Source organism: Equus quagga, chromosome 16, assembly GCF_021613505.1.
Source record: "Equus quagga isolate Etosha38 chromosome 16, UCLA_HA_Equagga_1.0, whole genome shotgun sequence".
Lineage (NCBI taxonomy): Eukaryota > Metazoa > Chordata > Mammalia > Perissodactyla > Equidae > Equus > Equus quagga.
In genome coordinates, this window is record NC_060282.1 from 45,872,560 (window position 1) to 45,896,714 (window position 24,155).

Below are 24,155 nucleotides of genomic sequence, written 5' to 3' on the forward strand. Positions count from 1 at the left end.
TATATGCTGCATGATCATATTGCTGTTGGACTATAACTTCATCATAGCAGGAACCTTCTTGGCCTTGCTCACTGCTTTATCTCCAGTATTTAGAACCATCCCTAGTGCATACGTGCTCAAGAGCTATTTGTGGCATGAATGAATAAATGATTGAATGAATTGGTATGTTAAATTCTTAAATGCCCTTGGGTCTAGACTTTATATTTTGTTATAGAATGTATAGGTAAATATTTATACAATTGTATATTAAGGAAAAACTTTCCAAGTAAAACCCCAAAGCAGAAATCATATAGGAAAGGATTGATAGATTGTATGATTAAAAGAAAAAGATCTGTATGAAAAAAAATCATAAGCAAAGCCAAAAGATAAATTGGTGAAGATATTTTCAAAATACTAGAAGGAGTTAATCTTTTTAATATAGGAAGGGACTATATGAAAAAGCAATTCACAAAAGAAGAAATACAGTAAGTAATAAAAATGAACTTTCTTTTCAATTTACTAATAATCAAAGAATGTAAGTTAAAACAAAGAGATACTATTTTTTACCTACCATATTAACAAAGACTGAAAGAGAGTGATTATATCTGTGTAATGTTGAGGATATGGAAAAGTACACACACGCACATATTCTTTGAACTAGGAATTTCTCCTAAAGGTGTTATGGATTAGAGAACAAATATGAATGTACAATAATGATTATATTTTTGTTTATAACAGGAACTAAAAACAAGTAAAAGTCCAAAAATTCAATAATATGGGATAAGTGAAATAAATTATGGCATACTCATAGTATAAAATAATAGGTAACCTTAAAACTGTGATGAAATTTCTCATCTATTTAATTGGAAATGGTTCACAAAATATTGTGTGACAAAATCAGATTACAAAAGAAAAATGTAAAAAATTACAAAAAAATTTCGAAAAAAATGATTTTATGTGTATGCATTGAAAAAACTAAGGTAAATTGAACACTTAAGTGTTAAGAGTGATTATCTGAGTAATGGAATATAAATGGCTTTTTAAAAATTTCTGTACTATGTTAACAGTTGGAATGATCTTGATAAGTAGATAAGATAAATAAGATAGATAGATAAGAATGCTATGTCATGAGCACGTCAATATCTGTTACATTTACATTTAGATTCTTGAAGGGTGTTAAAATAAATTTACTAAAATCCAACCCAATGAATTTCATTGATAAAACCTTAAGTTTTAAAGTTAACAAATTATATATTTACACTTAGTTCTATATGAATTGCTATAAATCTTTAATTAATTAAATCCAAATTTATGAGACTTTATACTCAGTTTTATGGAAAGTAGAGCTTGCTTTCTAGTGTCTAGTGGAAGACAGAAGTGCTGGGAAAATGATATTTGAAAGAATATACCATACCTACTAATCAGAAAAGGAAGGGTTTGTTTGTCTCCTGCTGTCCAAAGTAGTAAAATGGCTTAGTTCTTCTAGGAAAAGAGGGGCAAAATGGAACCATGGTCAGGTATTCTTGAGCAAGTCATTTGTGAATATACATATGTCGTTTTAGAAGAAAAGATCCTAATAATGACATGTGTCAGATACAGTATTAGCCTCACAACACATGCTGTTTAATATTCACAGGAACCCTAGGAAGCACGTATTCTTGTTTCTCTTTTACCAGAGGAAGTTGAGGTGCCACTCATAGATCTGAAAAAGTAGATTTTGAGTAGGACAAGCATCTGCATTCAAAACAAGCACTCCTAGATGATTTTGATGTAGGTTTTTCCTGAATCATACTCTGAGAAACACTGTACTACACTATGCTGAAAATATACACACATGTTTACATCCACTTTCTCTGGCATTCACATTTTCTCATATAGAAAAAGCTTTGATTGTATTTAAGTAAATACTACCGTTTCTTTTGTTTGGGTTTTGTTTTTTGGTTTTGATCTAGCTATAGTTGTGCTCATATGCTATCGTGAAACTCTACACCCATTTCCATGTTCATGGTCTGCACAAATTGCTATAAAACCTAAATCTGTGTTTATTCGATGTGTTTTTGGTGTACATGTACACATATATGTAATAGGCCCTGAAGAAAAAAACCCTAGTGCTTATTGAGCTGCCTTACATATGTTAATATTTAATTTCTATGTCATTCTTATCATGATTCTACCCTTGAAGAAGCTCAGAGAGGTTGAATTAGATAAAGGTCATTCAGCCTACATATGATAGCGACAGTTGAAATCAGTCTGTCTGCTTCCAAAATGTATCTGCTTTCCACTACAGCATGAGATTTTATTGTGCTTTGCTTTGTAGAGAATAAGTTTTGAATTTTTGTAACCCTGCTGTTCAGTGTCTGTATCTCATCTGTAGAAAGAAAATTAACAAAATGCTTGCTGGAAGTATTCATTTCACAAAGAATAGAATATTCTAGTTTAAAAAAATATTTTTACGACTATGATATTATATCCAACTTTATTAATTTTAGAGCATTTTATATTAACAAAATATTATTACATGTATTTATTTTCTTTTTTATAATTAACAAAATCATAAGACTGAGTAGGAATATTACATATTAAATATGAGGAAATTGACATATGAGTCAATATAACTTCTTTTCTTGTAATAGCAATATTTATTAAAATGATTAAATAGCACAAAATGCTAAAAAAGATTTGTAAAGGCTTTTCACTTTTTAATCCATTTTACATGCTCAGTTACAAATTTAAATAAATACCAAAGTTCTTTATGTTTTGATAAACGTACAAGTGTTTGACTTGAGGCAGAATACTATGTAAAAAGCAGAAAATTAAAAAGCCTATATTCTTTTGGGACTGCCCCACAGAGTAAGGTATTTGATAAAGCTAAAGATCTAAGAAGTGAGTACAGTTTGTCATTTAACAGGTGAGAGTCTTTGATCTACCATAGAAGTGATCTTTTCAGTTTTGTCAGTGTAACTGAAACTCATTTAAGGTGACTTGCTAAATAGGAAGTGAACAAGCACATTGCTCTCACTGCATTTTTTAAATACCCTGAGTGGCTTATGCATATGGTTGGATATACAGCTACTGAAAGTGCCCAGTGTTCAAAAATTTTTTTCTGAAAAACCTTGCCACATTGTCTGATATTTCTACATCAAATATAACTTTGGCTTAAGATATTGGACACAAATAATCTTGTAGAAAATCTATTAAATTTTTATCAGTTATTAAGCCTTTAGCAAGAGTAAGCTTAGGAGATTTATAGAGAATTCCTTAGCTTAGTAATGTCTTATTTTTTTCCTTGCCTCTTTCTACACACCTGCCTTACTCCTTCCTTTAAAAGTTCCTCTCTACTTATCATCTGCTATCCACAGGTCTCTTTTTACTTCTGCATAATCAATGCAGACTGCAGTACCTGGTTTTCATTCTTATCATAAGCCGTTGATTTAAATGTCAATGTGAATGGCCTATCTTATACTCTGGTCTGGACTCAGTTCTTTGATTCCCTCAAGTCCAGTGACCTTTATCTCCATTCCACTTCTGCTGTTCACCTCTGTAGGTGAATGCCAGATGCTCATACTTAGCACATCTCCATCTCTGAACTCTTACCCTCAGATATCCACTCTGAATGTTTATCTCTTCTTATCCTTACAAAATCCTCACTCTCTTTGTACCACTATTCTTGAATATCACCTTCAACATGTCCAGTTTGATTACTCTTCCAATCTATCATCTCCTTCTATAATTACCATAACCACACCGATTAATGCCACCACAAATTTTTGATCTTCAACTGCTCCTCAACATTGCTTACCTGTCTTCAGCTTTCTTTACAAATTTCCCACAGATACTACTTGAAAACTTCAAAGTTCTAAAGGCCCTTACCACTCTTTCCACAGTAGAGCCCCTCCTCTTATAGTGGATGATTTCTTATTATTCTTACCTTTGTCCACCTACACTCTAGATCTAACCCATTCCCTCCTTCCTCCTCAGGGAACTCATGATATCTTTTCATTATTTCTGAGATCCATCTAACTGCCCAAGTCAATAACTGGCATCACCATTTTCACTTCTCTTTCTCACACCCTCTACAGTCCATCAGTTCTCCCTTATTCTCTCTACATGCACTTCTGTCTTTGTGGTCCCTACCTACCTTTGTGGCTCTCATCAACATGGCCTGGGTTATTGTAAAAGCCTATGAACTGGTCCCTTTGCTTCTGTTCTTGTTTTGCCTGCTCCCTGTCCCTCTCCTCAATCCATTTTCCACATTGTCACTTAAGTGATTATTTTCCAAATAATCCTCTTATACCCTACCTAAAGTCCTTCAACGTCTCTCCATGTCCATATAAAGGAGATAAAAAACCCTTCAACCTTCTTTAGCCTAACATTGAACCCCTACCCAAGCAGCACCTCATATTTTGTGTTTCTGCAGTATTAAAATACTGGTATTTTTTGGTATTGACTGCTGTTTCATTTCTATATGTCTTTGGACATGTCCTTCCACCTGCAAGGAGTGTCTCTAAGTTGGTAAACTCCATTTTATCCTCAAAAATCCAGGCATTACCTCCTGATCCCTGAACACTTCCATGATCCCTCCTTTCCTTCCTCTCCTCCTGGCAGAATTCTTTCCTTGTACTACTTCTATCCCCTGTAAACACTTCTAATACATATACTACCCTGTATTTTACTTAGTAGTTTATAGGTACTTGTAGACTATTGTTCTCTTCTTGCTAATTGTGCCTCAGTCATACTAGTCTTAGTTCAGTTTGTCTTGAATCCTCACTGCCTGGCACATAATAGGCATAGACCTTCAAAACTTGTTTTTTTGCTGAGCTAAGCTGAATGGAACCAAATCTCTATTATAGTTTTTAATGCATTGCTATAATGGTTCTCTCTGTGTATGTATGTATCCTCCACAAAATGCTTTGTAAGTATTTGTGGAATTAGTGAATCACAGGCAGACTGCCGGCAGGAGGTTGATAAGGAGATCATTTGGTAAGCGCTAGATAATGCTACCTCTTCAGCTTTTACCAACTCTCCAGGCTTTCAGTAGCACCACCCAGGCACACAGGCACACTGTGAGTGCTTTTATCTAAACAATTAGATTATTGAATTGGAATTGTCTGTTTGTGTATCTGCACCCTCACTACACAGTACATACCCTGAGAGCAGGAAACCAGCTTGTGTGTGTTACTTGTGCTCATACAGGGTTTTATTGAGTCAATGAAAGGTACTGTGAAGGTAAAGTTAAATAAGATATGAAAATATAATTGTTTATAAAACCTCTACTTACAAGTAATAAGACACATTTAACTATGAATTATTATCCTTCTAATTTGGATTCTTATTTCCACTCTTGCTTTTCCTCAACCCATTCTCCAAACCTTTTTTTAAAAATCAAAGTAAATATTGACTTAGAATTAGAAAAGCAATGCAATGACAACAAATTACAAATTTTAAAAACCTAACAAATGCCACAAATATCAGAAAATCTTTAAAAATATTTTTAATTAACTACCTGAATTACCCCTATATTTTCCCTGCATTTTTAGTTTTATATTTTTTGATTGCCTCTTTATTTGACAGCAATTTTGTAATGCATTTTCTTTGTGAGAGTAAATAATTTGGTATTTTCTCTAGTATAGTTAATCAAAATTTATTTTTTATTATTGAAATTTTAAAAAGCTAATTTCAGTCACACAACTCGATTAGTAATAACATGCCAATTTTTAGTATTGTTAAATTTGGAGAAACCTGTCATGAGTTTCTTATGTGAGCTCTATGATTTTAGGACATTTCAAGTTTTCTTGGGCAGTGTGATTAACCTTAAATGCTCTTTAAATTGCTCATTAACCTGTTGTCAAGGCTCTTGTTGTAGAGGTGTATTATGAGTTCTAGATTATTCTTGTAGATGCCAATATTTCTTGCCAAATCAACAAGGATTTTTTTACAGTTTCAGTGTGTTTATATGGTTCATCCTTCTTCATCAATTGATTATCAAAAAATTTAGGAGTCTATCACTTCTATTTAAAATTTATCTCTTCCTGTCAATAGATTACTGATTTTGGTTTGATCTGAAATTTTTTTTTTCTTCCAACTCACTTTTTTTTGGTTTTTTTGCTGAGGAAGATAAATCCTGAGCTAACATCTTTTGCCAATCTTCTTTTTTTTTTTTTTTTTTTTGCTTGAGGAAGATTAGCTCTGAGCTAACATCTGTGCCAATCTTCCTCTACTTTATATGTGGGTTGCTGCCACAGCATGGCTGACAAGTGGTGTAGGTCCATACCTAGGATCCGAACCTGTGAACCTGGGCCGCTGAAATGGAGTGCTCTGAACTTAACCACTATGCCACAGGGCCAGCCCCACCAACTCACTTTTTTGTCATAATAATTTCCATTGATTTCATGTAGTAATAGGTACAAAACAATTTTATTGTATGATGTACATATAATTGTATATGTTACATTGTTAAATACATTCCTGAAGAAGAAACTTCTGTTTTGACTAGATTGATGAGAACTGAATCCTGTACTTACGATTTTCTACATCTGGGGTTTGGAAGGATTTATTGACTCAATTGTTCACTGACTTCTGGTGCCCCATGCCACAAGACATGTTCTTATCATGACACCTCCTCTCACCCTGCACTTTAGTCTGTGATGCCAGATAAATTGTCTCAGTGGGAGGTGGGAGTGTTCCTGAAAGCCATTTCTACACCTAAATGGCTAGCAATAACTTGACTATGCATGAAGTGCTTGTGAAACTCCACACCTTTTTAAATGGTAAATCCTATCATATTACTCCCCAACTTAAACCCGTCAATGCTTCCCATTGCTCTTATAATAAAATTAAACCGCCTTTGTGAAGCCCACAAAACACTGTAGGATTTCAGCTTTTCCCATCTCTTCAAACTCATTTTCAATATTCTCTTCTTGCTCTCTGTAGCTAGCCATAACTGGTCTTACATGTTTCTGAAATAAGCCAAACTGTTTTTTCTCACCCCAGGGCATTAATATCTATAGTTCCTTTTACCTAAAGACTTTTTGCCTGTTCTATATCAGCCTTCAAGCCTAGCATAAATGATCCCTTTTCAGAGTGGCATCTCATCTTCAGTTAGCCCATTCTAGACAAGCTTTCCTCACCTTTACACAGCCTCCTTTGGAGGTTACTTGCATTCTGAGTTCTCTTTCTAAATACTTCTTTCTGGAATGTGTAAGTTTTCTTAATCAACACCCCTTTCCTAATGTTCCAATTTACCTATTCCTCTGATATATATGTGCATGTATGTTATATATGTATGGATATATATTTTCTGTGTATATATATAAAACAGCTGTTTGGATACCTCAACTTAAATATCCTATTATAATCTTATGTTTACAAGGCCCATTCTGAACTCATTTCCCTCCCCAAACCTCTTCTGCCTCTTGTATTCCCTACCCTATGTCACCACCACCTAGTCACTTGTTCACCCAAGTCAGAAATCCAAGAGTCACCCTAGATTCTCTTCTCACTCACTCCCTCCAATCTGCCATTACATTCTGTTGATTTCACTTCAGCAACATCTCTCAGATCTATCCTTTCTTCATTACTTATCTCATACATCATTTCTTACCGGAGTTATTGCAAACACCTCCAAGGAAGCTTTCTTGTAGCCTGCTTAATATTGCTGTATCTTCCACTCCTGCAAAACTCCACCCTTGATATTGCTGTCAGAATGGTCTTCCAAATGTTCAAAAAGACGTTATAAAAGATTGAAAATTGGATTCATGTCCACCTCTCCTGTTTCATTTCCCCACTGTTTTCCCAACTACAGCTACTCTATACTGTACAAGTTTCCTTTTCCCTTTCCACCTCCTCCTCTTCATTCTTGCCTTCTTACCCCAGCCAACTGCAACAAACCAAGCCTCAGCTGCTCTGAAAACTTCTCCCATATTCTAGGCCTAAGGGTCAACTTGAGCATTCCTTGTACTGTGCTCCCAATCTAAACCCGTTCCTCTGTCACAGTACTTCGCCCGGCCCACAGAATTATTTACTAGCCCCGGGGCCCAGCAGACTGCAAGCCCAGGGATGGCAGGAACTGTACCGCGGCCCACGTCCCCTAGGTGGTGATGGCACCCAGGGGGGACACTCCAAGACAACAGTGAAAAAATGAGTAAAAGAATAAAGGTGAAGATCGAAAATAAAGGATTCAGATTCGGATGGAGTTGCCTCAACTGATTTTCTTCCCTTCAGGACGGCAATCTGTGTGGGACAACGTATTACTGCTTGCTGGTAACCGTTTCTCACACCCCTCGCCCCGACAGTGCGGACGCTAGCACGGCCCGGACTCCCCCGCGGGGCAGAGGCCCGCGCCGCCGGGCCACTGGCCGCTCTGACGCGTGAGGGCCTCCGGCGTCAGCGCGCGGGTGGCCTAGCTCACAGACGCTGCCTGGAGCCCGCCGCCGCCCCGCACAGGCCGCTCGCCTCGCGCCTCCCCGTCCTCGGGCAAGCAGGGCAGCCGAAGGCTGTTCATGCAGGCGCGCCCCGTCCAGGGCGAGCCAGCCAGCTTCTCGGAGAGGCCGCTTGTGGCCCCCTCCGACGACGCGCGGCTCCGCCCGCCCCACGCGCCCAGCATCCTCGGGAAGCGCGCGCCGCCGGTTTAACGGTTCTGGCCTGGCGGGTTGCGACCGCGCGCGGGGCCCGGCGCCCGAGGCCCCGCCCCGCTCCCGCCTCACGCCCCTCGGAGCCGCCGCAGGCCCCGCCCCCGCCGCCGCCGCCCCGGCCGCCCCCGTCACAGGCCGCGAGCTGACGCGCGGCTGGAGCCCTTCCCCGACGGGCAGCGGGGCGCTCGGCCGCCGCGTCTGGGCTGAGCGCGGCTACGCTGCTGCCCGAAATCCTCCCAGATCTTGAGGCGGTAGGTGGCTGGGAGGACGGGCCACACTGGGGCAGAAGTCGGGCTCAGGTGTGTGAGGTGGCGGGTGGGCAGCGTCTCCGAGGCCAGACGTCGGGAAAGTTGAGGTGAGGGAGAGAAGCACTGGAGCTGGTCGGGACAAATCAGTCAGGGTCCCCACCGTGGGTCGTCGAGCGCTAAAGGAGCGGGCACGTCGGAGGGAAGGGGTGGCGGCTGGTGTGGGAAAACCCGGCGAGGAGCAAGCGGCCGAGGGGCAGTTACACTGCTGAGGGGATGGTAAAACAAAACCCAGCAAAACGCCAAAAAAAGGAAGGACCTAGCCCTCTGTGCCAGGACCTGGTTCTGGGTGGTGGGATGGTTTGCAGATTTTTTGTCCCCCGTGCCCTGGCATCATCCCTGCTAATTTCGGTTGACAGGTTTTTCCCTTCGTTATTGTAGTTTTTGTTAATACAATAAATAATTAATAATTACATGAGATGATATTCAACAAGAAAAGAAAAGCCAGTGGGAAAAAAAAGAACCAGAAAACATGTATGGTTAACTCACAGAAAAAAGTCAAATGGTTAATGAACATATTCGAAGATGTTCCACTTATATGTAAGGATATGCCATTTTAAAACAATTGAGATGTAATTGACATAACATTAGTTTCAGGTGTATAACATAACTTTTTTTTATCAAGTCTTTTATTTTTATTTTTTTTTTAAAGATTGGCACCTGGGCTAACAACTGTTGCCAATCTTTTTCTTTTTTTTCCCTGCTTTATCTCCCCACCCCCCCCCCCCTACATAGTTGTATATCTTAGTTGAAGGTCCTTCTAGTTGTGGGATGTGGGACGCCGCCTCAGCGTGGCCTGACGAGCGATGCCATGTCCACGCCCATGATCCGAACCCTGGGCCGCAGCAGCAGAGCACGCGAACTTAACCACTCGGCCATAGAGCTGGCCCTCAAAAGTCTTTAATTGCTGGTATTTTAGGCAAAGCTACAAAAAAGGACAGTTACATCGTTACTATAACCATAAACACCTGTTACTTGTACAGTTTCATCCCACCTAAATGTTAAATTTTGTTTGTATTGAAAGATGCTTCACAGAGAAAAATTTTTTTTTTGGTCAGTTGTAAAGAGAAGGCATGAAATGGAAAATATGATGGAACACTCTCACCTTATAACTATGATATTTTAGTTTTAATTTTTCCTGAATACAGCAATGTAATTTGAGAATATAAAATGTCATTCATTGTGTAAGTCATAATTGGTTTCTCTCTTACTCCCTTGTATTTCCTCTGTGTTACTTTTCATCTATCAGTTTATCAGTATGTGCTGTTAGTAACAAGCAGCATTTGGTGTCAAGGAATCCGAACTTTGTAAAAGTAATATTTTGAAGTCGAAAATTGAGATTAAATCCTATGTAGTTATTATATGGGAAATATACATGAGGTGGATAAAATCATGGTTTTTTATTTCTTCTCTTAGCTTATTTCCTTAATTTTATATGATCTCATTTCTTAATTGCAGCAGAACCATCAGCACTTTCTAAAGAAATAAAAAATTTAAGTTGCAAGTTTTAAGTATAGTACCCAGCTTGTAAATAGTACATAATATGTTTCTTATGTTGTGACCTATGATTAATATAACAGTGTACCTTGTCAACAGAATGAAGAAAACATAGTAATACCATAATTTATTTAGTATTCTAAGAAAAATTATAAATTGAGGAAATGGAAATTATTAATACATACCAATTTATTCAGCAAGGCTTTATATATACATGTCCCTTCTCATTTTTTTTTTTTTTACCCATGCTATCAATGTCCACATGGAATAGTTTTACTTACCAAACATGCAAGTTTAGACACAAGGGCATAAACTTATGGTCAAATCCTCATTTCTACCAATTATTAACTATGTGAACTTGAGCATGTCTCTTATTTTTGTGTGTCAGGTTTCTCATCTTTAAAGTAGCTAGTAATGATTTTCTATAACAGTTAATATATGGTTCAGAATTAAATGAAATAATATATGTAAAGCATTTAGCATGTAGTAGGACCTGAAAAAATGGAGTTTTTTTGTTTGTTTTTTTAAAGATTAGCACCTGAGCTAACAACTGTTGCCAATTTTTTTTTTTTTTCTGCTTTTTCTCCCAAAGTCCCCCCAGCACACAGTTGTATATTTTACTGGTGGGTCCTTTTAGTTGTGAAATGTGGGACACCGCCTCAGTGTGGCCTGACAAGTGGTGCCATGTCAGTGTCCAGAATCTGAACCAGCGAAACCCTGGGTCACCGAAACGGAGTGCGCCAACTTAACCACTCAGCCACGGGGCTGGCCCCCTAAAGAAAAATGGAATTTTAATTTAAAAAATATAGTATATGTTGGGTAATAAGATTGTGACCCAATTGGTCAGTGTATATGCTTATTATCTCATTCTACTATATTTTAGAAAATTCTAGGTTAATTTATAATTTCAGAATTGGTGGGTTTTTAGGATTCATATTTAGTTCAATTTTTTTTTTAAACAGAAAAGAAAACCTAAGATAGAGTTAGTATTACTACATGTAGAATAGCAACTACCCTTAAGTTTCCTGACTTGCAGAGCAATATTCTATTCATACCACTTGGCCTTTTAAGATGATTTGTTAAATAGGTGTAAACTTGAAAAAAAAATTTTTATTCAGTAACCATTTCTCAGCATGTATTAATAAAATTAATTTTTTGAGATATTGGATCAAAATGTCCTTTAAAAAGTATTTATACGACAAAACTGTATATTCACATTTTAAAAGACAACTTTATGATAAGCCCACTATTTATTACCCAGTGTTGTAGGTAGGATTCTGTTTCTTTGCAAGTGTTGTCCTTTGTGACAGTTGGTATCATAAATGCTCGCCCTAGGTAGTACTAGTAGCTTCAAAGGACACTTGCGGAGCTCTATGTTCAGTGAGTGAAGCAGACATTAGAGTTTAAGATTGAAGTTGTTTTACATACCAACTTTGTGGTTCTGTTGAGTCTTTATGATTTTTAAGCTAAACTGAGAATTAGCCTTTGGTTTGTGGAGTTCTGTCCTTCATAGATTACGGTCCTGTGGATCAGTTTTACAATAATAATTACTTGTTGTAAATGCCTTTTCCATTAATAAGACGTAATGCTGTTTAAGACGTGATGCTGTTATATAGTATGCATCCCAAACTTATTCCTTATAATGTCAGTGTCTCTATGCAGGCATAATTTAAAAAAAAAAAGTAGTGCTACCATCTTTTCTAATTTCCTTAACTGATGTGGATTTATATATCTGGAGTCCTTGTTGTGGTTTTCCTACTACAAATTGGAAGGATAAGTGGTACTAAAAAATTTCCTATTTTTTCTTTATTTACTTGTGTTACAAAATCATACAATAGTTCTGTAACTCCTCAACTCCTGAAAATCCCTAATTTGAATACTGTGGATTTGCATTGCCCAGCAACTGGAAAAGACTTTACAGCCTACCAACTCAATTTCAGCTGAGCAATGAAAAACAAAGTGTGTACCAAAGTAGTCTATTGTGTTCTGCTTCACTAGTTTCATATGGGGAACAGGATGGAAAGTTACTACATACTACTGTTAGGGTCCTAATTAAAAAGGCTAGGATAAACATTAAAGAATGCAATGTTAGATTGCTTTTTGGTCCTTATATAAAATATTTCCTTCCACATAGAAAATATCCAATAAATATTTGTTTGAAGTGGGTTTTTTTTTGCTATCTACGCTTATAGCTTTTTTTTGCTTTGTATTATATCCTAGTTGTGTTGCCAACAAGTACAGACAGCCTTAGGTTTGTTTATAAGGTTAACAGCCATGTTGAAAAACCAGTTAACAGATACATTACAAAGTTAGATGGGTATTAACGTGCAGTACTGGCTTTCTTATCTCCAAACTTCAGGAAAAAGAAACTATTTTGTGCTTGGTTATCATTACTAACTTTGAGAGGTTATTTATAAATTTGTGATTTTAACATTTGAAGTATGTCCAAAAGCATTTTTAAAAATAGGTGAAATCTTTTCTTTGGAGCTAGAAGGGAGTTAGTAACCCTGTTTTATACTTAGGTATAAAAAGTATACTTAGTATACTTAGGTAAAAAACAGTCAGAGTAAAGATCTGCTTAAGATCACGTGGTTACAATTGTTTCTAGATGAGCAGGTGCAAAGTCAGGTGGAGTTTTACTTTTGGCTTTATTATGATAGGCGTGAAAACTTGGAAAGCTGTGTCCCATTCATGCCTTCAAATATTTTAGTTATATTTAGGGGGTATTTAAAGTTATAGATTTATTTAGTAAAACTAATTATGTTGCAGGTACTGGGATACAAAGATAAATAAGATCTCGTGTTTTTGGCCTCAGCTAACTCAGTCTAATCAAATAAGCATGTAATAGATTTACTGTGATACATTTCAGAAAAATTAGTAGACTAAATATGGTAGGGACCAGTTGAGGAGCAAAGAGAAATTATTATTATTGTTATCATTATTATTATTTTACTACCAACTATTTGAAAGGAACTAGAGAATTTCACATAAATTATTTAATGTTACTGTTGAGACACGAGGGTATTTTCCAGGGAAGTAACAAGAACCTGACCTTAATCTTGAAGGATGAATAACAATTTGGGAGAAGAGCAGCAGGGAGAGTGAGGGAACTCCAAACAGAGCGCTTTAATGTCCAGATATATGATGATACAAAATAACACTTATAGGTTCAATAATTAATTGAACATCCACTGTGTTCCACACTCTGTGCTAGACACTGGAGATATACCTGAGTGATAGAGCTGTAATTTAATGGTCAGATAATAGGTAATTGTAACTAGTGCCATAAGTACCACATTGGAAGAGGACACAGGGGTGCTTTGTGAGCATGTAAGGGTACTTAACCAGAACTTGGATAGTTCTGCCTGGGTGTGGGATGGAAAAGGAGGTCGGGGCTAGCTTGATTGTAGAGTGTCTACCAAAGCATGGGCATGAGCATGAGCATAGCCATCCATCACTTGCTAGACTCATGACCTTGAGCAAGTTACATAATTTCTCTAAGCCTTATCTATAAAATTAGGATTAAAAAATAATAAAGCTAACATTTATTCAACTGTTTGTCTGTATTAGGCATTGTGCTAATGCTTTATACAGATTGTGTTGTTTAGTCTTCACATCAAACCTAGGAGGTAGAGGCTGTTGTTTTCCATACTTATATAACTAGGTAGTGGAGCCATGACATGAAGCCGGGTAGGCTGACCTGAGACCTGAGCTCTAGCTATTAATAGTGCCTAATTTATACAGTTCTTCTGAATATTAAATAAGCTAAGTAAATGGTTTCGTATGCATGACACATTGATGTTGGCTCCTGTTTCTATTATTAATAATCCAGGAGATGTTGCGGAACTAAAGTTTTTTAAGCAGGTGTGGTGTGTAAAGGGATCATGGTTTGGAGAGAAAAGAGCCTGTATTCACTCATTTGTTTAGCAAATACTTGTTTTGAACCTGCTTTGGATTCCCTCCAGGTACTGTGTTTGTTGCAGGGGACACAGGGTGAATGAAAATATTGTTCCTCACTTTTGCCTAGTATGGAAAACAAATAAATCGGCCATTGTAGTCTAGTACAGTGTTCTCTAAATGCCATGATGTGGGCATATTTACTGTGTCCCAGGAACATAGGGAGAGGGAATATTTAAATCAGATTAGGGGGTGATCAGGGAGATGAATTATGAACTACTATGGAACTAAAAGACTAGTGGTGTGAGTGAACAATATAGATTTGAGAGATATTTTGGAAGTAGATTGGACAGGAATTAGAGACTGATTATGATGTGGGGCATATTCATCATGTAGATAGGTAGTTGCAATCATGAAAATAGATGACGTTAGCTAAGAGGACCAAAGCCAATTTGGAAGAATTTGTAAATTTAATTGGAGAAAAGAAGAGGAGTTAGCTAAGGAAGTTAGAAGAGGCCCTTAAAGAAATAGGAAACCAAAAGAAAAGAGGGGAGATAAGGGAGGAGAGTGTCTTAAAGAGAGGATGTTCAGTTTTGACAGATGCTATAAAGGGGTCTGAGCTTGTGGTATATTATTTTAAATGCTTCTGTTTATATTTTCCACCTTAACCTATAAGATAAATATCTTCAAATGAATGTTTTGGTTATTTGTGTATATGATTATCTTGTCCAAAAGTTAAAAATGTATTTTTCCCTCCCTCCTAAAGTATGGAACCTCAAGGTCTTTGTGATAATGGAAACCAAAAAATTGATTGGTAAACCGCTTCAACCAGCAAGACCTGTTCGTCATCTGACCTCTCCCCCTGGTGAGTAATCTAGGGTACATGTCTTTAAATATTAATTATTTAATGGCTAGTTAGTATTTGAAAAGCTAAATAATACATAAGTTAATTAAGGTAGATATTTAAAGAAGTAATGAAAACTAATCATCTCTGTTTGAAGAATTTAAAAGTATTACCAAGAAAAGGATTCTTAATAGTTTACCAGTCCATAGTCTACCAGACCAGCAAAGGTAGGAAGACTAGCTCTTGCCTGAGAGCAACTGTGTATTTTTTTCATGTCTCATTTTCATGGTTAACTGGCCTCTACTCAGAATGATACTGTGAGTGCAAATTGTGCCTTTTTATTATGATCATTCCAGAGCAGTCATGCTTGAGAGAGAATTAGCCTTTAAAAAAAAAAAGATCAAAATAAAACAGATTAGGGCTCTGCTTAAGCTGGAACATATAATCGAATTTCAAGAAATCTAAACAAAAAAACTTCTAAATTAAAAAATTTTCTTTTGCCCCTAAAACTAATCTTTTGGACAAATTCTTGAAATACTTGGTATTTAATTCTGAAATTGAAATATTGGCCTTTTTATTCTTTTCAATACTTGTTGCCAGAATTGCTTCTATATTCTAACTTAGGTGATATTTAAATTTCTATTTAAATTTTCTTTAGTCCATGTGTTGAACTGATAACTGGCTACTTAGAAAAAAGGAAAAAGCCCTTTTTTTGAGTGCAAAGATGAAGCAGAAAGGTAGAAATGGTGCCAATTCTTCATCCTCCATTTGTTCTCCCATTCTTGCTTCCTACAAGGAAGATTGTCTCCACTTTGGTCATGTTTCCTCTGAAGATGGCTGTGACTTAGGACAGACAAATGAATTTAATGGGTCTTCTGGACCTTAGCTTAGCATTGCTGTTGCAGTATCCTTCTACATTGAAGAAGCAGTTGTGTAAGGTCAACTTTCAGATTTTATCCTAAAGGAAAGGATATAAAGCCATCCTCAGCAGCTACTTCCTGTCAGCAGCCTTTGACAGCACCCCTCCCTCCCTCATCTGTACAGATTCAGTTTTTCACTGATCCTTTCCTTCCAGTGCTATTACAAAGGTACATGGAGGTGGGCAGGTAGTCTTGGTCTCTCATTTAATTATATGATCTTAAGATCCTGACAGGAGTAGGGGTTTATTAGGCAGAAAAGTTTAGTAAATCAGAAATTAATTTTGGCCTTTCTCAACATACTTTCATACTCCCTGGCCAACTTATGTCCCCAAAGAAATCTACTTTTTATTGATGACCCAGATTGAATTACTTCCTTTGGTGAAGCCTGCCTTGATACACCAAAGCTCACTCTGCTGTCCTTTAGTATCTTCTCTATAGCTCTCGTACAACTTATTTATTTTTATTATAGTCATTATTTATGAGCTTGTCTTTTAAAATAGACTATGAACTCCTTTATTTCTGAACTCTTTTCATGCTTATTTACCTGTCTGCTAAAACAGTGGCTGACATTTCATAGGTTTGCATAAATGAACTATCAGAAAACATTTCTGAACAGTGCCTAGAACATCCTGGATACTTAGGGTTTTTAGGTGATGTTATATCATTTATTGAAGTCATGGATATTTAAAATAGTTTTCGTTTTTTCTCTCCTAACAGGAGCAGTATTCCCTTTCAACTTTCAAAATGAATATCCACGTAACACTCAGTGCTTACAAAGTGGAGTTAGCAGAGTAAGTCTTAGAAATTATAATAAAATGAAGTATTACAGAATAGAAAGTACATTTGTTAGATGGCTATTGTATGCCAGGTACTATGCTCAGTGTGTGTGTTCAAGTCTTTGTGTGGATGTACACACAATATCCAGGAGTGGAATTTATGGGTCATATACATTTGTGTAGCTTTATAAGAAACTGCCAAAATGTTTTCCAAAGCTGTTGTACCATCTTGCCTTCCCGCCAGTAGTGTGTGATAGTTGCAGTTACTTCATAGCCTCGCCAACTCTTGGTATGCTTAATCTTTTTATTTTTAACCATTTTAGTGTGAGTAGTGGGATCTTATATTTTCAATTTGCATTTTCCTAATGATTAATGAGATTGAGCATCTTATCATGGACTTATTTGCTGTCTGTATATTTGTTTTTCATAGTGTTCAAATCTTTTGTGTGTTTTTAGAATTTGGGTTGTCTTTTTATCATTGAATTGTAAGAGTTTGTTGAAAATCAGTGTATCAGACATGTGTGAATTATTTCTAGACTCTATTATGTTCTATTGATTTATATGTCTATTTTCCAGCTTTATTGAGATATAATTGACATATAACATCGTGTAAGTTTAAGGTGTAGAATGTGATGCTTTGATGCATACATATGTTGTGAAATGTTTACCACAATGAGTTTAGTTAACACATCCTTCATTTTACATAATTATCATTTTGTTGTTGTTGTTGTTGTTATGTTGAGAACTTTTAAGATTTACTCTCTTAGCAACTTTCAAGTATAGGTTATAGTATTGTTAACTGTAGTCACCATGCTGTACATTAGATTCCCTGTGTGTCTATCTTTTTTTCAGCATTACACTTTACAGACTACTGTAGCTTCATGATAAGTCTTGAAATCAGTTAGTGAAAGTTCACTAACTTTATTCTTTTTCAAATTTGTCTAGGCTATTCTTGGTCCTTTTCATTTCCATGTAAGTTTTAAGTAAGCTTGTCAATTTCTACAAAAAGCTTAATGGAATTTTCAATGAGTCTGAAGATAAGTTTGAGAAGAATTCACATCTTAACAATATTGAGTCTTCTGATCCATGACCATGACATCTCTCTCCGTGCTTTGTATTTTCCAGCATAGGAGTATTGAATATCTTTTGTCAAATTTATAAGCATTTCATACTTTTTGATATGTTATATTTTTTGTAAATTTCAAGTTCCACATGTTGGTTGCTAGGATACAGAAGTACTGTTGATTTTTGTATATTGACCTTGTTAAACTCACTTATTAGATCTTGTAGCTATTTTGTAGAGTCTTCTCTCCCATTCTTCCTCTATTATGGTAATAATTTTACTTTAGCTTGTACTGTAGTTTAGTGGCTATCCTGAAGTTTGTATTCAGAATCTCATGTATAGCATAGTCCATTTTCTGATGGCCTCTTATTTCCTTAGTGTAAACTGATTCAGTCCCTTTCCTCTTCCCCTCCTAAGTTATTGTTCTCATATCTTATTCCAACTTGTGTTGTGAGTTTGTGGTTAAAGTGATAAGACTGTCTTTGTTTTTGGTGTTTTCCTTCCCTTTAGCCTAATGCTATGGTTGAATATTTGCTATCCTATTCTGATTGTGTCTCTCTGTTTGTCTCCTTACACTGTGTTTTGTGATCCCTTTCTCCCTTTTTTCCTTTTTTCAGGTATGAGGACCTTCTTGAGGATTTCTTGTAGGGGGGATCTCATGGCTTGAAGTCCCTTAGCTTTTGTTTGTCTGGGAAAGTTTTAATTTCTCCTTCATATCTGAAGGATAGTTTTCCTCGATAGAGTATTTTTGGCTGAAGATTTTTATCTTTTAAGGTTTTGAATATGTCATTCCATTCTCTCCTAGCTTGTAAGGTTTCTGCAGAGAAATCTGCTGAAAATCTGATAGGGGTTCCTTTGTAGGTTATTTTCTTCTGCCTTGCTGCCCTGAGTATTCTTTCTTTGTCATTCATTTTTGCTGGTTTTACTACTGTATGCCTTGTAGTAGGTCTTTTTACATTGACAAATCTAGGAGATCTGGAAGCTTTTTCCACACATATTTCCCTCTCTTTCCCTAGATTTGGGAAGTTCTCTGCTATTATTTCTCTGAACACGCTTTCTGCTCCATTTTCCTTCTCTTCACCTTCTGGAATACCCATAATTCTTATGTTGCACTTCCTCATTGCGTTGGATATTTCTTGGAGATTTTCTTCATTTCTTCTTAGTCTTAGTTCCCTCTCCTCCTCTGTCTGGAGCATTTCAACATGTCTATCTTTGATTATGCTGATTCGCTCCTCTCTCGTGTCCACATGAACATTCAGGGAACTCGTATTTTGTTTTATGTCTTTCATTTTGTCTTTCATCTCTAATATTTCTGATTGATTCTTTTTTATAGTTTCAATCTCTTTTGTGAAGTGGCTCCTGAATTTGTTGAATTGTTTCTCTATATTGTCTTTTACCTCATTGAGTTTTTTGATAATAGCTATTTTGAATTCATTGTCGTTTAGTGTACTTATCTCTGTGTCCTCAGGGCTGAGTTCTGGGTGCTTGTCGTTTTCTCTCTGGTCTGGAGATTTGATGTAGTGCCTGTTGTTGGAAGGTTGACTCTTCCTTATTCTGATATTATTCAGTTGCAGTTACAGCCTGTCGCCACTGGCTGGGGGGGCGAGAGCCACGTATTCTAAGCCCTCTGCCTTTGGTGTAAATGGCGCAGCACAGCTTGGGGGAGGGGCGCTTTCTCCTGAGTGCAGTCCTGGGTTTCCTGATCAGCTGTTGCTATCTGGTCTCCTGGGGTCTTGGTTTGATGAGGTCACCCCACATAAAAGCTTTCACCTGTTAGAGGGCCTCTCTTGAGGCTGTAAGGGGCCCAGGGAGTCCTGGGTGATCCTGTGGAAGTGACCCCTTCCCCTCTCCTTCTCTCAGGGAGCCTCCCAGGGCAGCAACTGCAGCCTTCATGGGAGGGAGCAAAGTTCTCCCTTACCCCTGTTCCAGTTCCTCCGAGGGGGGCTCCAGCCTCTCGGCCCTTTGTTGTGGGGCCAGCGTGACTCTCCAAGGATTTTCATGATGTTAGGGTATTTTCCATTGGAATATGTTTGCTCCTCTTTGTTGTGTGTTGGAGGGGAGAGAGTCCCAGGCAAGTTCACTCCGCCATGATGCTGATGTCACTCCTACTTTAGTTTGTACTATAAATACACAATACATTGCTACTATTTTTGCTTTCATGTGTTATGTTTTAAAATAATTTTTTTTAAAAAGAATGAAATTTATCTTACCTTCATTTACTCCATTTCCAGCACTCTTAATTTCTTTGTGTTAATCCATGTTCTGTCTTGTGTTATCTTTCTTGTGTCTGAACAATTTCTTTTACCCTCTGTTTTTCATTATTACCACATAATAAAGTAGTTTTAAAAGTTTGACTTAAAATAATAGCTTATTATTATCTTTCATGGCTCTGTGGGCTGACTGGGCTCAGGTGGCCATTTCTCACTTCAGTTTAGTAATGTGATTGCAGTCAGATAGCATCTAGAACTGGAGTAATTTTAAGGCTTGACTGGATGGCCAAATGGAGCACTCATGTGGCTGGCAGTTGGCTTAGAGTTCAGCTTCTCCTTTGGGCTGGAGGGAGCATTTGTTATGTCTTGTCTTTTTTTTTTTTTGAGGAAGATTAGCCCTGAGCTAACATCTGCTGCCAATCCTCCTCTTTTTTTCCTGAGGAAGACTCGCCCTGAGCTAACATCCATGCCCATCTTCCTTTACTTTATATGTGGGATGCCTGCCACAGCATGGCTTGCCAAGCAGTGCCATGTCCACACCCAGGATCCGCACTGGCCAACCCCAGGCTGCTGAAGCGGAATGTGGAAACTTAACCACTGTACCACCAGGCCGGCCCCTTTCTTGTCTTTTTGATGATAGCCATCCTAACAGATGTGAGGTGATATCTCATTGTAGTTTTTATTTGTATTACCCTGATGATTAGTAATGTTGAACATCTTTCCATGTACCTACCTCTTGGCCATTTGTATGTCTTCTCTGGAAAAATGTTTATTCAGGTCCTCTGCCCATTATTAAAGCAGATTATTTGTTTTTTGCTATTGAGTTGTGTAAGTTCCTTGTATTTGAGATATTAACCCCTTATCAGATAGATAGTTTGCAGATATTTTCTATCATTCTGTAGGTTTTCTTTTCATTTTGTTGCTTGTTTTCTTTTGCTTTGCAAAAACTTTTTAGTTTGATGTTGTCCCCACTTAATAGTTTTGCTTTTGATGCTTGTCGTTTTGGTGTCATATCTAAAAAGTCATTGCCACGACCAATGTCAAGGAGATTTTTTCTTGTTTTCTTCTAGGAGTATCATGGTTTCAGGTCTTGTATTAGTTTTTAATCCATTTTGAGTTCAGTTTTGGGTATAGTGTAAGATAAAGGTCCAGTTTCATTCTTTTGCATGTGGATATCCAGTTTTCTCAACAGTAGTTTTTGAAGAGACTATCCCTTCTCCATTGTGTATTCTTGGCTCCCTTGTTAAAGATTAGTTGAATATATATGGGTGGGTTTATTTCTAGGTTGTCTGTTCTGTTTCATTGGTCTGTGTGTCTGTTTTTATGCCAGTACCGTACTGTTTTATTATAGCTTTGTCATATAGTTTGAAATCAGGAAATGTGATGCCTTTAGCTTTGTTCTTCTTACTCAAGATTACTTTGGCTACTTGGGGTCTTTTGTGTTTCCATACAAATTTTAGGATTGTTTTTTGTATTTCTCTGAAAAATTCTATTAGAATTTTGTTTTGTTGTGCTTTTTTTTCTTTTGAGGAAGGTTAGCCCTGAGCTAACTGCTGCCAATCCTCCTCTTTTCGCTGAGGAAGACTGGCCCTCAGCTAACATCTGTACCCATCTTCCTCTACTTTATATGTGGGATGCCTGCCACAGCATGGCGTGCCAAGCAGTATCATGTCTGCACCTGCAATCCAAACTGGCGAACATTGGGCTGCCGAGAAGCAGAACATGTGAACTTAACCACTGCACCACCAGGCCAGCCCCTGTGAAAAATGCTATTAGAATTTTGATGGGGATTGCATGAAATCCATAGATTGCTTTGGGTAGTATGGACACTTTTTTTTTTGAGGAAGATAAGCCCTGGGCTAACATCTGCTGCCAATCCCCCTCTTTTTGCTGAGGAAGACTGGCCCTGAGCTAACATCCATGCCCATCCTCCTCTACTTTATATGTGGGATGCCTGCGACAGCGTGGCCTGACATGTGGTGCCATGTCTGTACCCGGGATCCGAACCAGTGAACCCCTGGCCACCAAAGCGGAGCATTTGAACTTAACTGCTGCGCCATCGGGCCAGCCCCAGTATGAACATTTTGACAATATTCTTCCAATCTATGAACACAAGATGGGATATCTTTCCATTTATATATGTCTTCAAATTCTTTAATCAGTGTCTTACAATTTTCCATGTGCAGATATTTCACTTCCTTGCTCTAATTTATTTCTAAGTATTTTATTCTTGCTGATACATGTTAAAAAGGGAGTTTTTTCTTGATTTTTTTGGGGATTACAGTTTACTTTTGAGTTTAATTTTAGGTCTTGTATTTAAGTAGGTGTTACAAAGATAGTGAAGTGTGCTTCTGCTGAAATTTTCAAACTTAAGAAATTAATTTTCAAAAAGGTCCATATAATTCATATTATAGTTTGTTAAATTTAACAGTCAAGAAGAACTTTAGAGAACTAAAATCTTTGGCACTTTGCTATTTTTTTTTTCTCCTCTACTTAAAAATTTAACAATTCTGCTAAAATTTCCCTTTTTTCTGATAACTTAATTCTGACATCTCAGTAGTGTAGAATTACCTCATTACTCTTCACTGTGTCATAAGGTTAGATAATTAATCCTCTGACTTAGGTAGAGTTACCTTGGCAGAGTTTGCAGATATTTAAGGAATGGGCTACAGCTTGCTAATAACAGTGACTGATGCAGCAGAGATGTTCCTTCTTCAGGATAGATCCCTCCAAAGACAGTTACCTTAGTGAATTACCATAGTCCAAGGTCTGGACTACTTTTTGCAAACTGACTTTTTTCGGCATAAGAGAAGATCATTTCTTAGGGGTAGATCGTACTGACCAAGTTTGTGAAACTGATTTGTAGAATCAGAAAACCTGTTATTTTATGAGGAGAAATTCTGTCATGGGCTCTAGTATTTTCTTATTGGTTCCACTAGTATATTTTCTGCTCTAGGGAGATTTATGGTAAGCTAAACTGTAATTCAGAATATTTCTTGGTGAGCATGGAATCAGATGAAGAGAAGTTAGTTAAAAAGTGGTTTTTAGAAACATCATCAGATTAGTTTAGCCAATCTCATACTAAAGATGGTCCTGTAAGTAGTACTGGAAAACTGAGCTAAGGCCTCACTCTCCTCAGGACTTTGAGCTCTGTCAGTGTTTCTGCTCTCTCTTTGCCTCATTGGATGAAGGCATTCTTTCTTATTTCTTCTATTTCCAAGGTGTTGGGTGAAACAGTCCATATGCTTATAAGCAGACATCAGGATCTACTTTACATGAGATCAAAAGAAGTAAAAACTGTAGTAGTATTATTGCAGATTTTTTTGAATAAATATCTGTTATTTTCATAAATTAAAATCTATTTTTAATTACTTTGGAATTATTTATCTTTAGGATCATATAATTCATCTTTGGATTTATGTTTGCACTCTTTTGTTTTTTAATTGGTGAGAAAGATTGGCCCTGAGCTAACATCAGTTGCCAACATTGCTCTTTTTTTTCTCCCCAAAGCCCCAGGACATAGATGTATTTCCTAGTTGTAGGTCATTCTAGTTCTTCTATGTGGGATGCCTCCACAGCATGGCTTGATGAGCAGTATGTAGGTCTGCGCTCAGGATCTGAACCAGCGAACCCTGGGCTGCTGAAGTGGAGTGCACAAACTTACCCACTTGGCCGTGGGGCCAGCCCCTTATGTTCCCTTCCAAAAATAATTATAACATGATAAAAATAGTTATAGGTATATGTGAATGTTTTTCAAAAGATGTTTTTCTTGCTTTTAATAAGCATACTTATAAGGTTGCTTATCCTTTAGGCCAAAAATATGCCTTGGCTAATACTTTGATTGTTTTGGAAAATAATTTTGGTTGGTAAAAAAAAGCTTATATAAAATTTTTAAACTCTAATTAAAAGTCGTATTTTCTTCTTCTCGTAACAGTGTAAGACGAATGGAATGCAAGCCTTTTCTCAAGGTCTTAATGAACAACAGCAACATCAGTCTCCAGTTAAAAAAGGTAAATTTGGGGTGCTGGCCCTGT

General features: G+C 37.1%; 1 protein-coding gene across 1 annotated transcript in view; it reads left to right on the forward strand.

Moving 5' to 3' along the window:
• Window positions 1-8,732: 8,732 nt before the first annotated feature.
• Window positions 8,733-24,155, forward strand: part of C16H8orf88 (chromosome 16 C8orf88 homolog) — a 34,055-nt gene continuing 18,632 nt past the window's right edge. Inside the window, exons 1-4 of the mRNA XM_046641575.1 lie at window positions 8,733-8,860; window positions 15,075-15,173; window positions 16,790-16,863; window positions 24,056-24,131. Coding sequence (XP_046497531.1) covers window positions 15,101-15,173; window positions 16,790-16,863; window positions 24,056-24,131 — 223 coding nt within the window. The 5' untranslated portion in view covers window positions 8,733-8,860; window positions 15,075-15,100. The remainder of the gene's footprint in view (window positions 8,861-15,074; window positions 15,174-16,789; window positions 16,864-24,055; window positions 24,132-24,155) is intronic.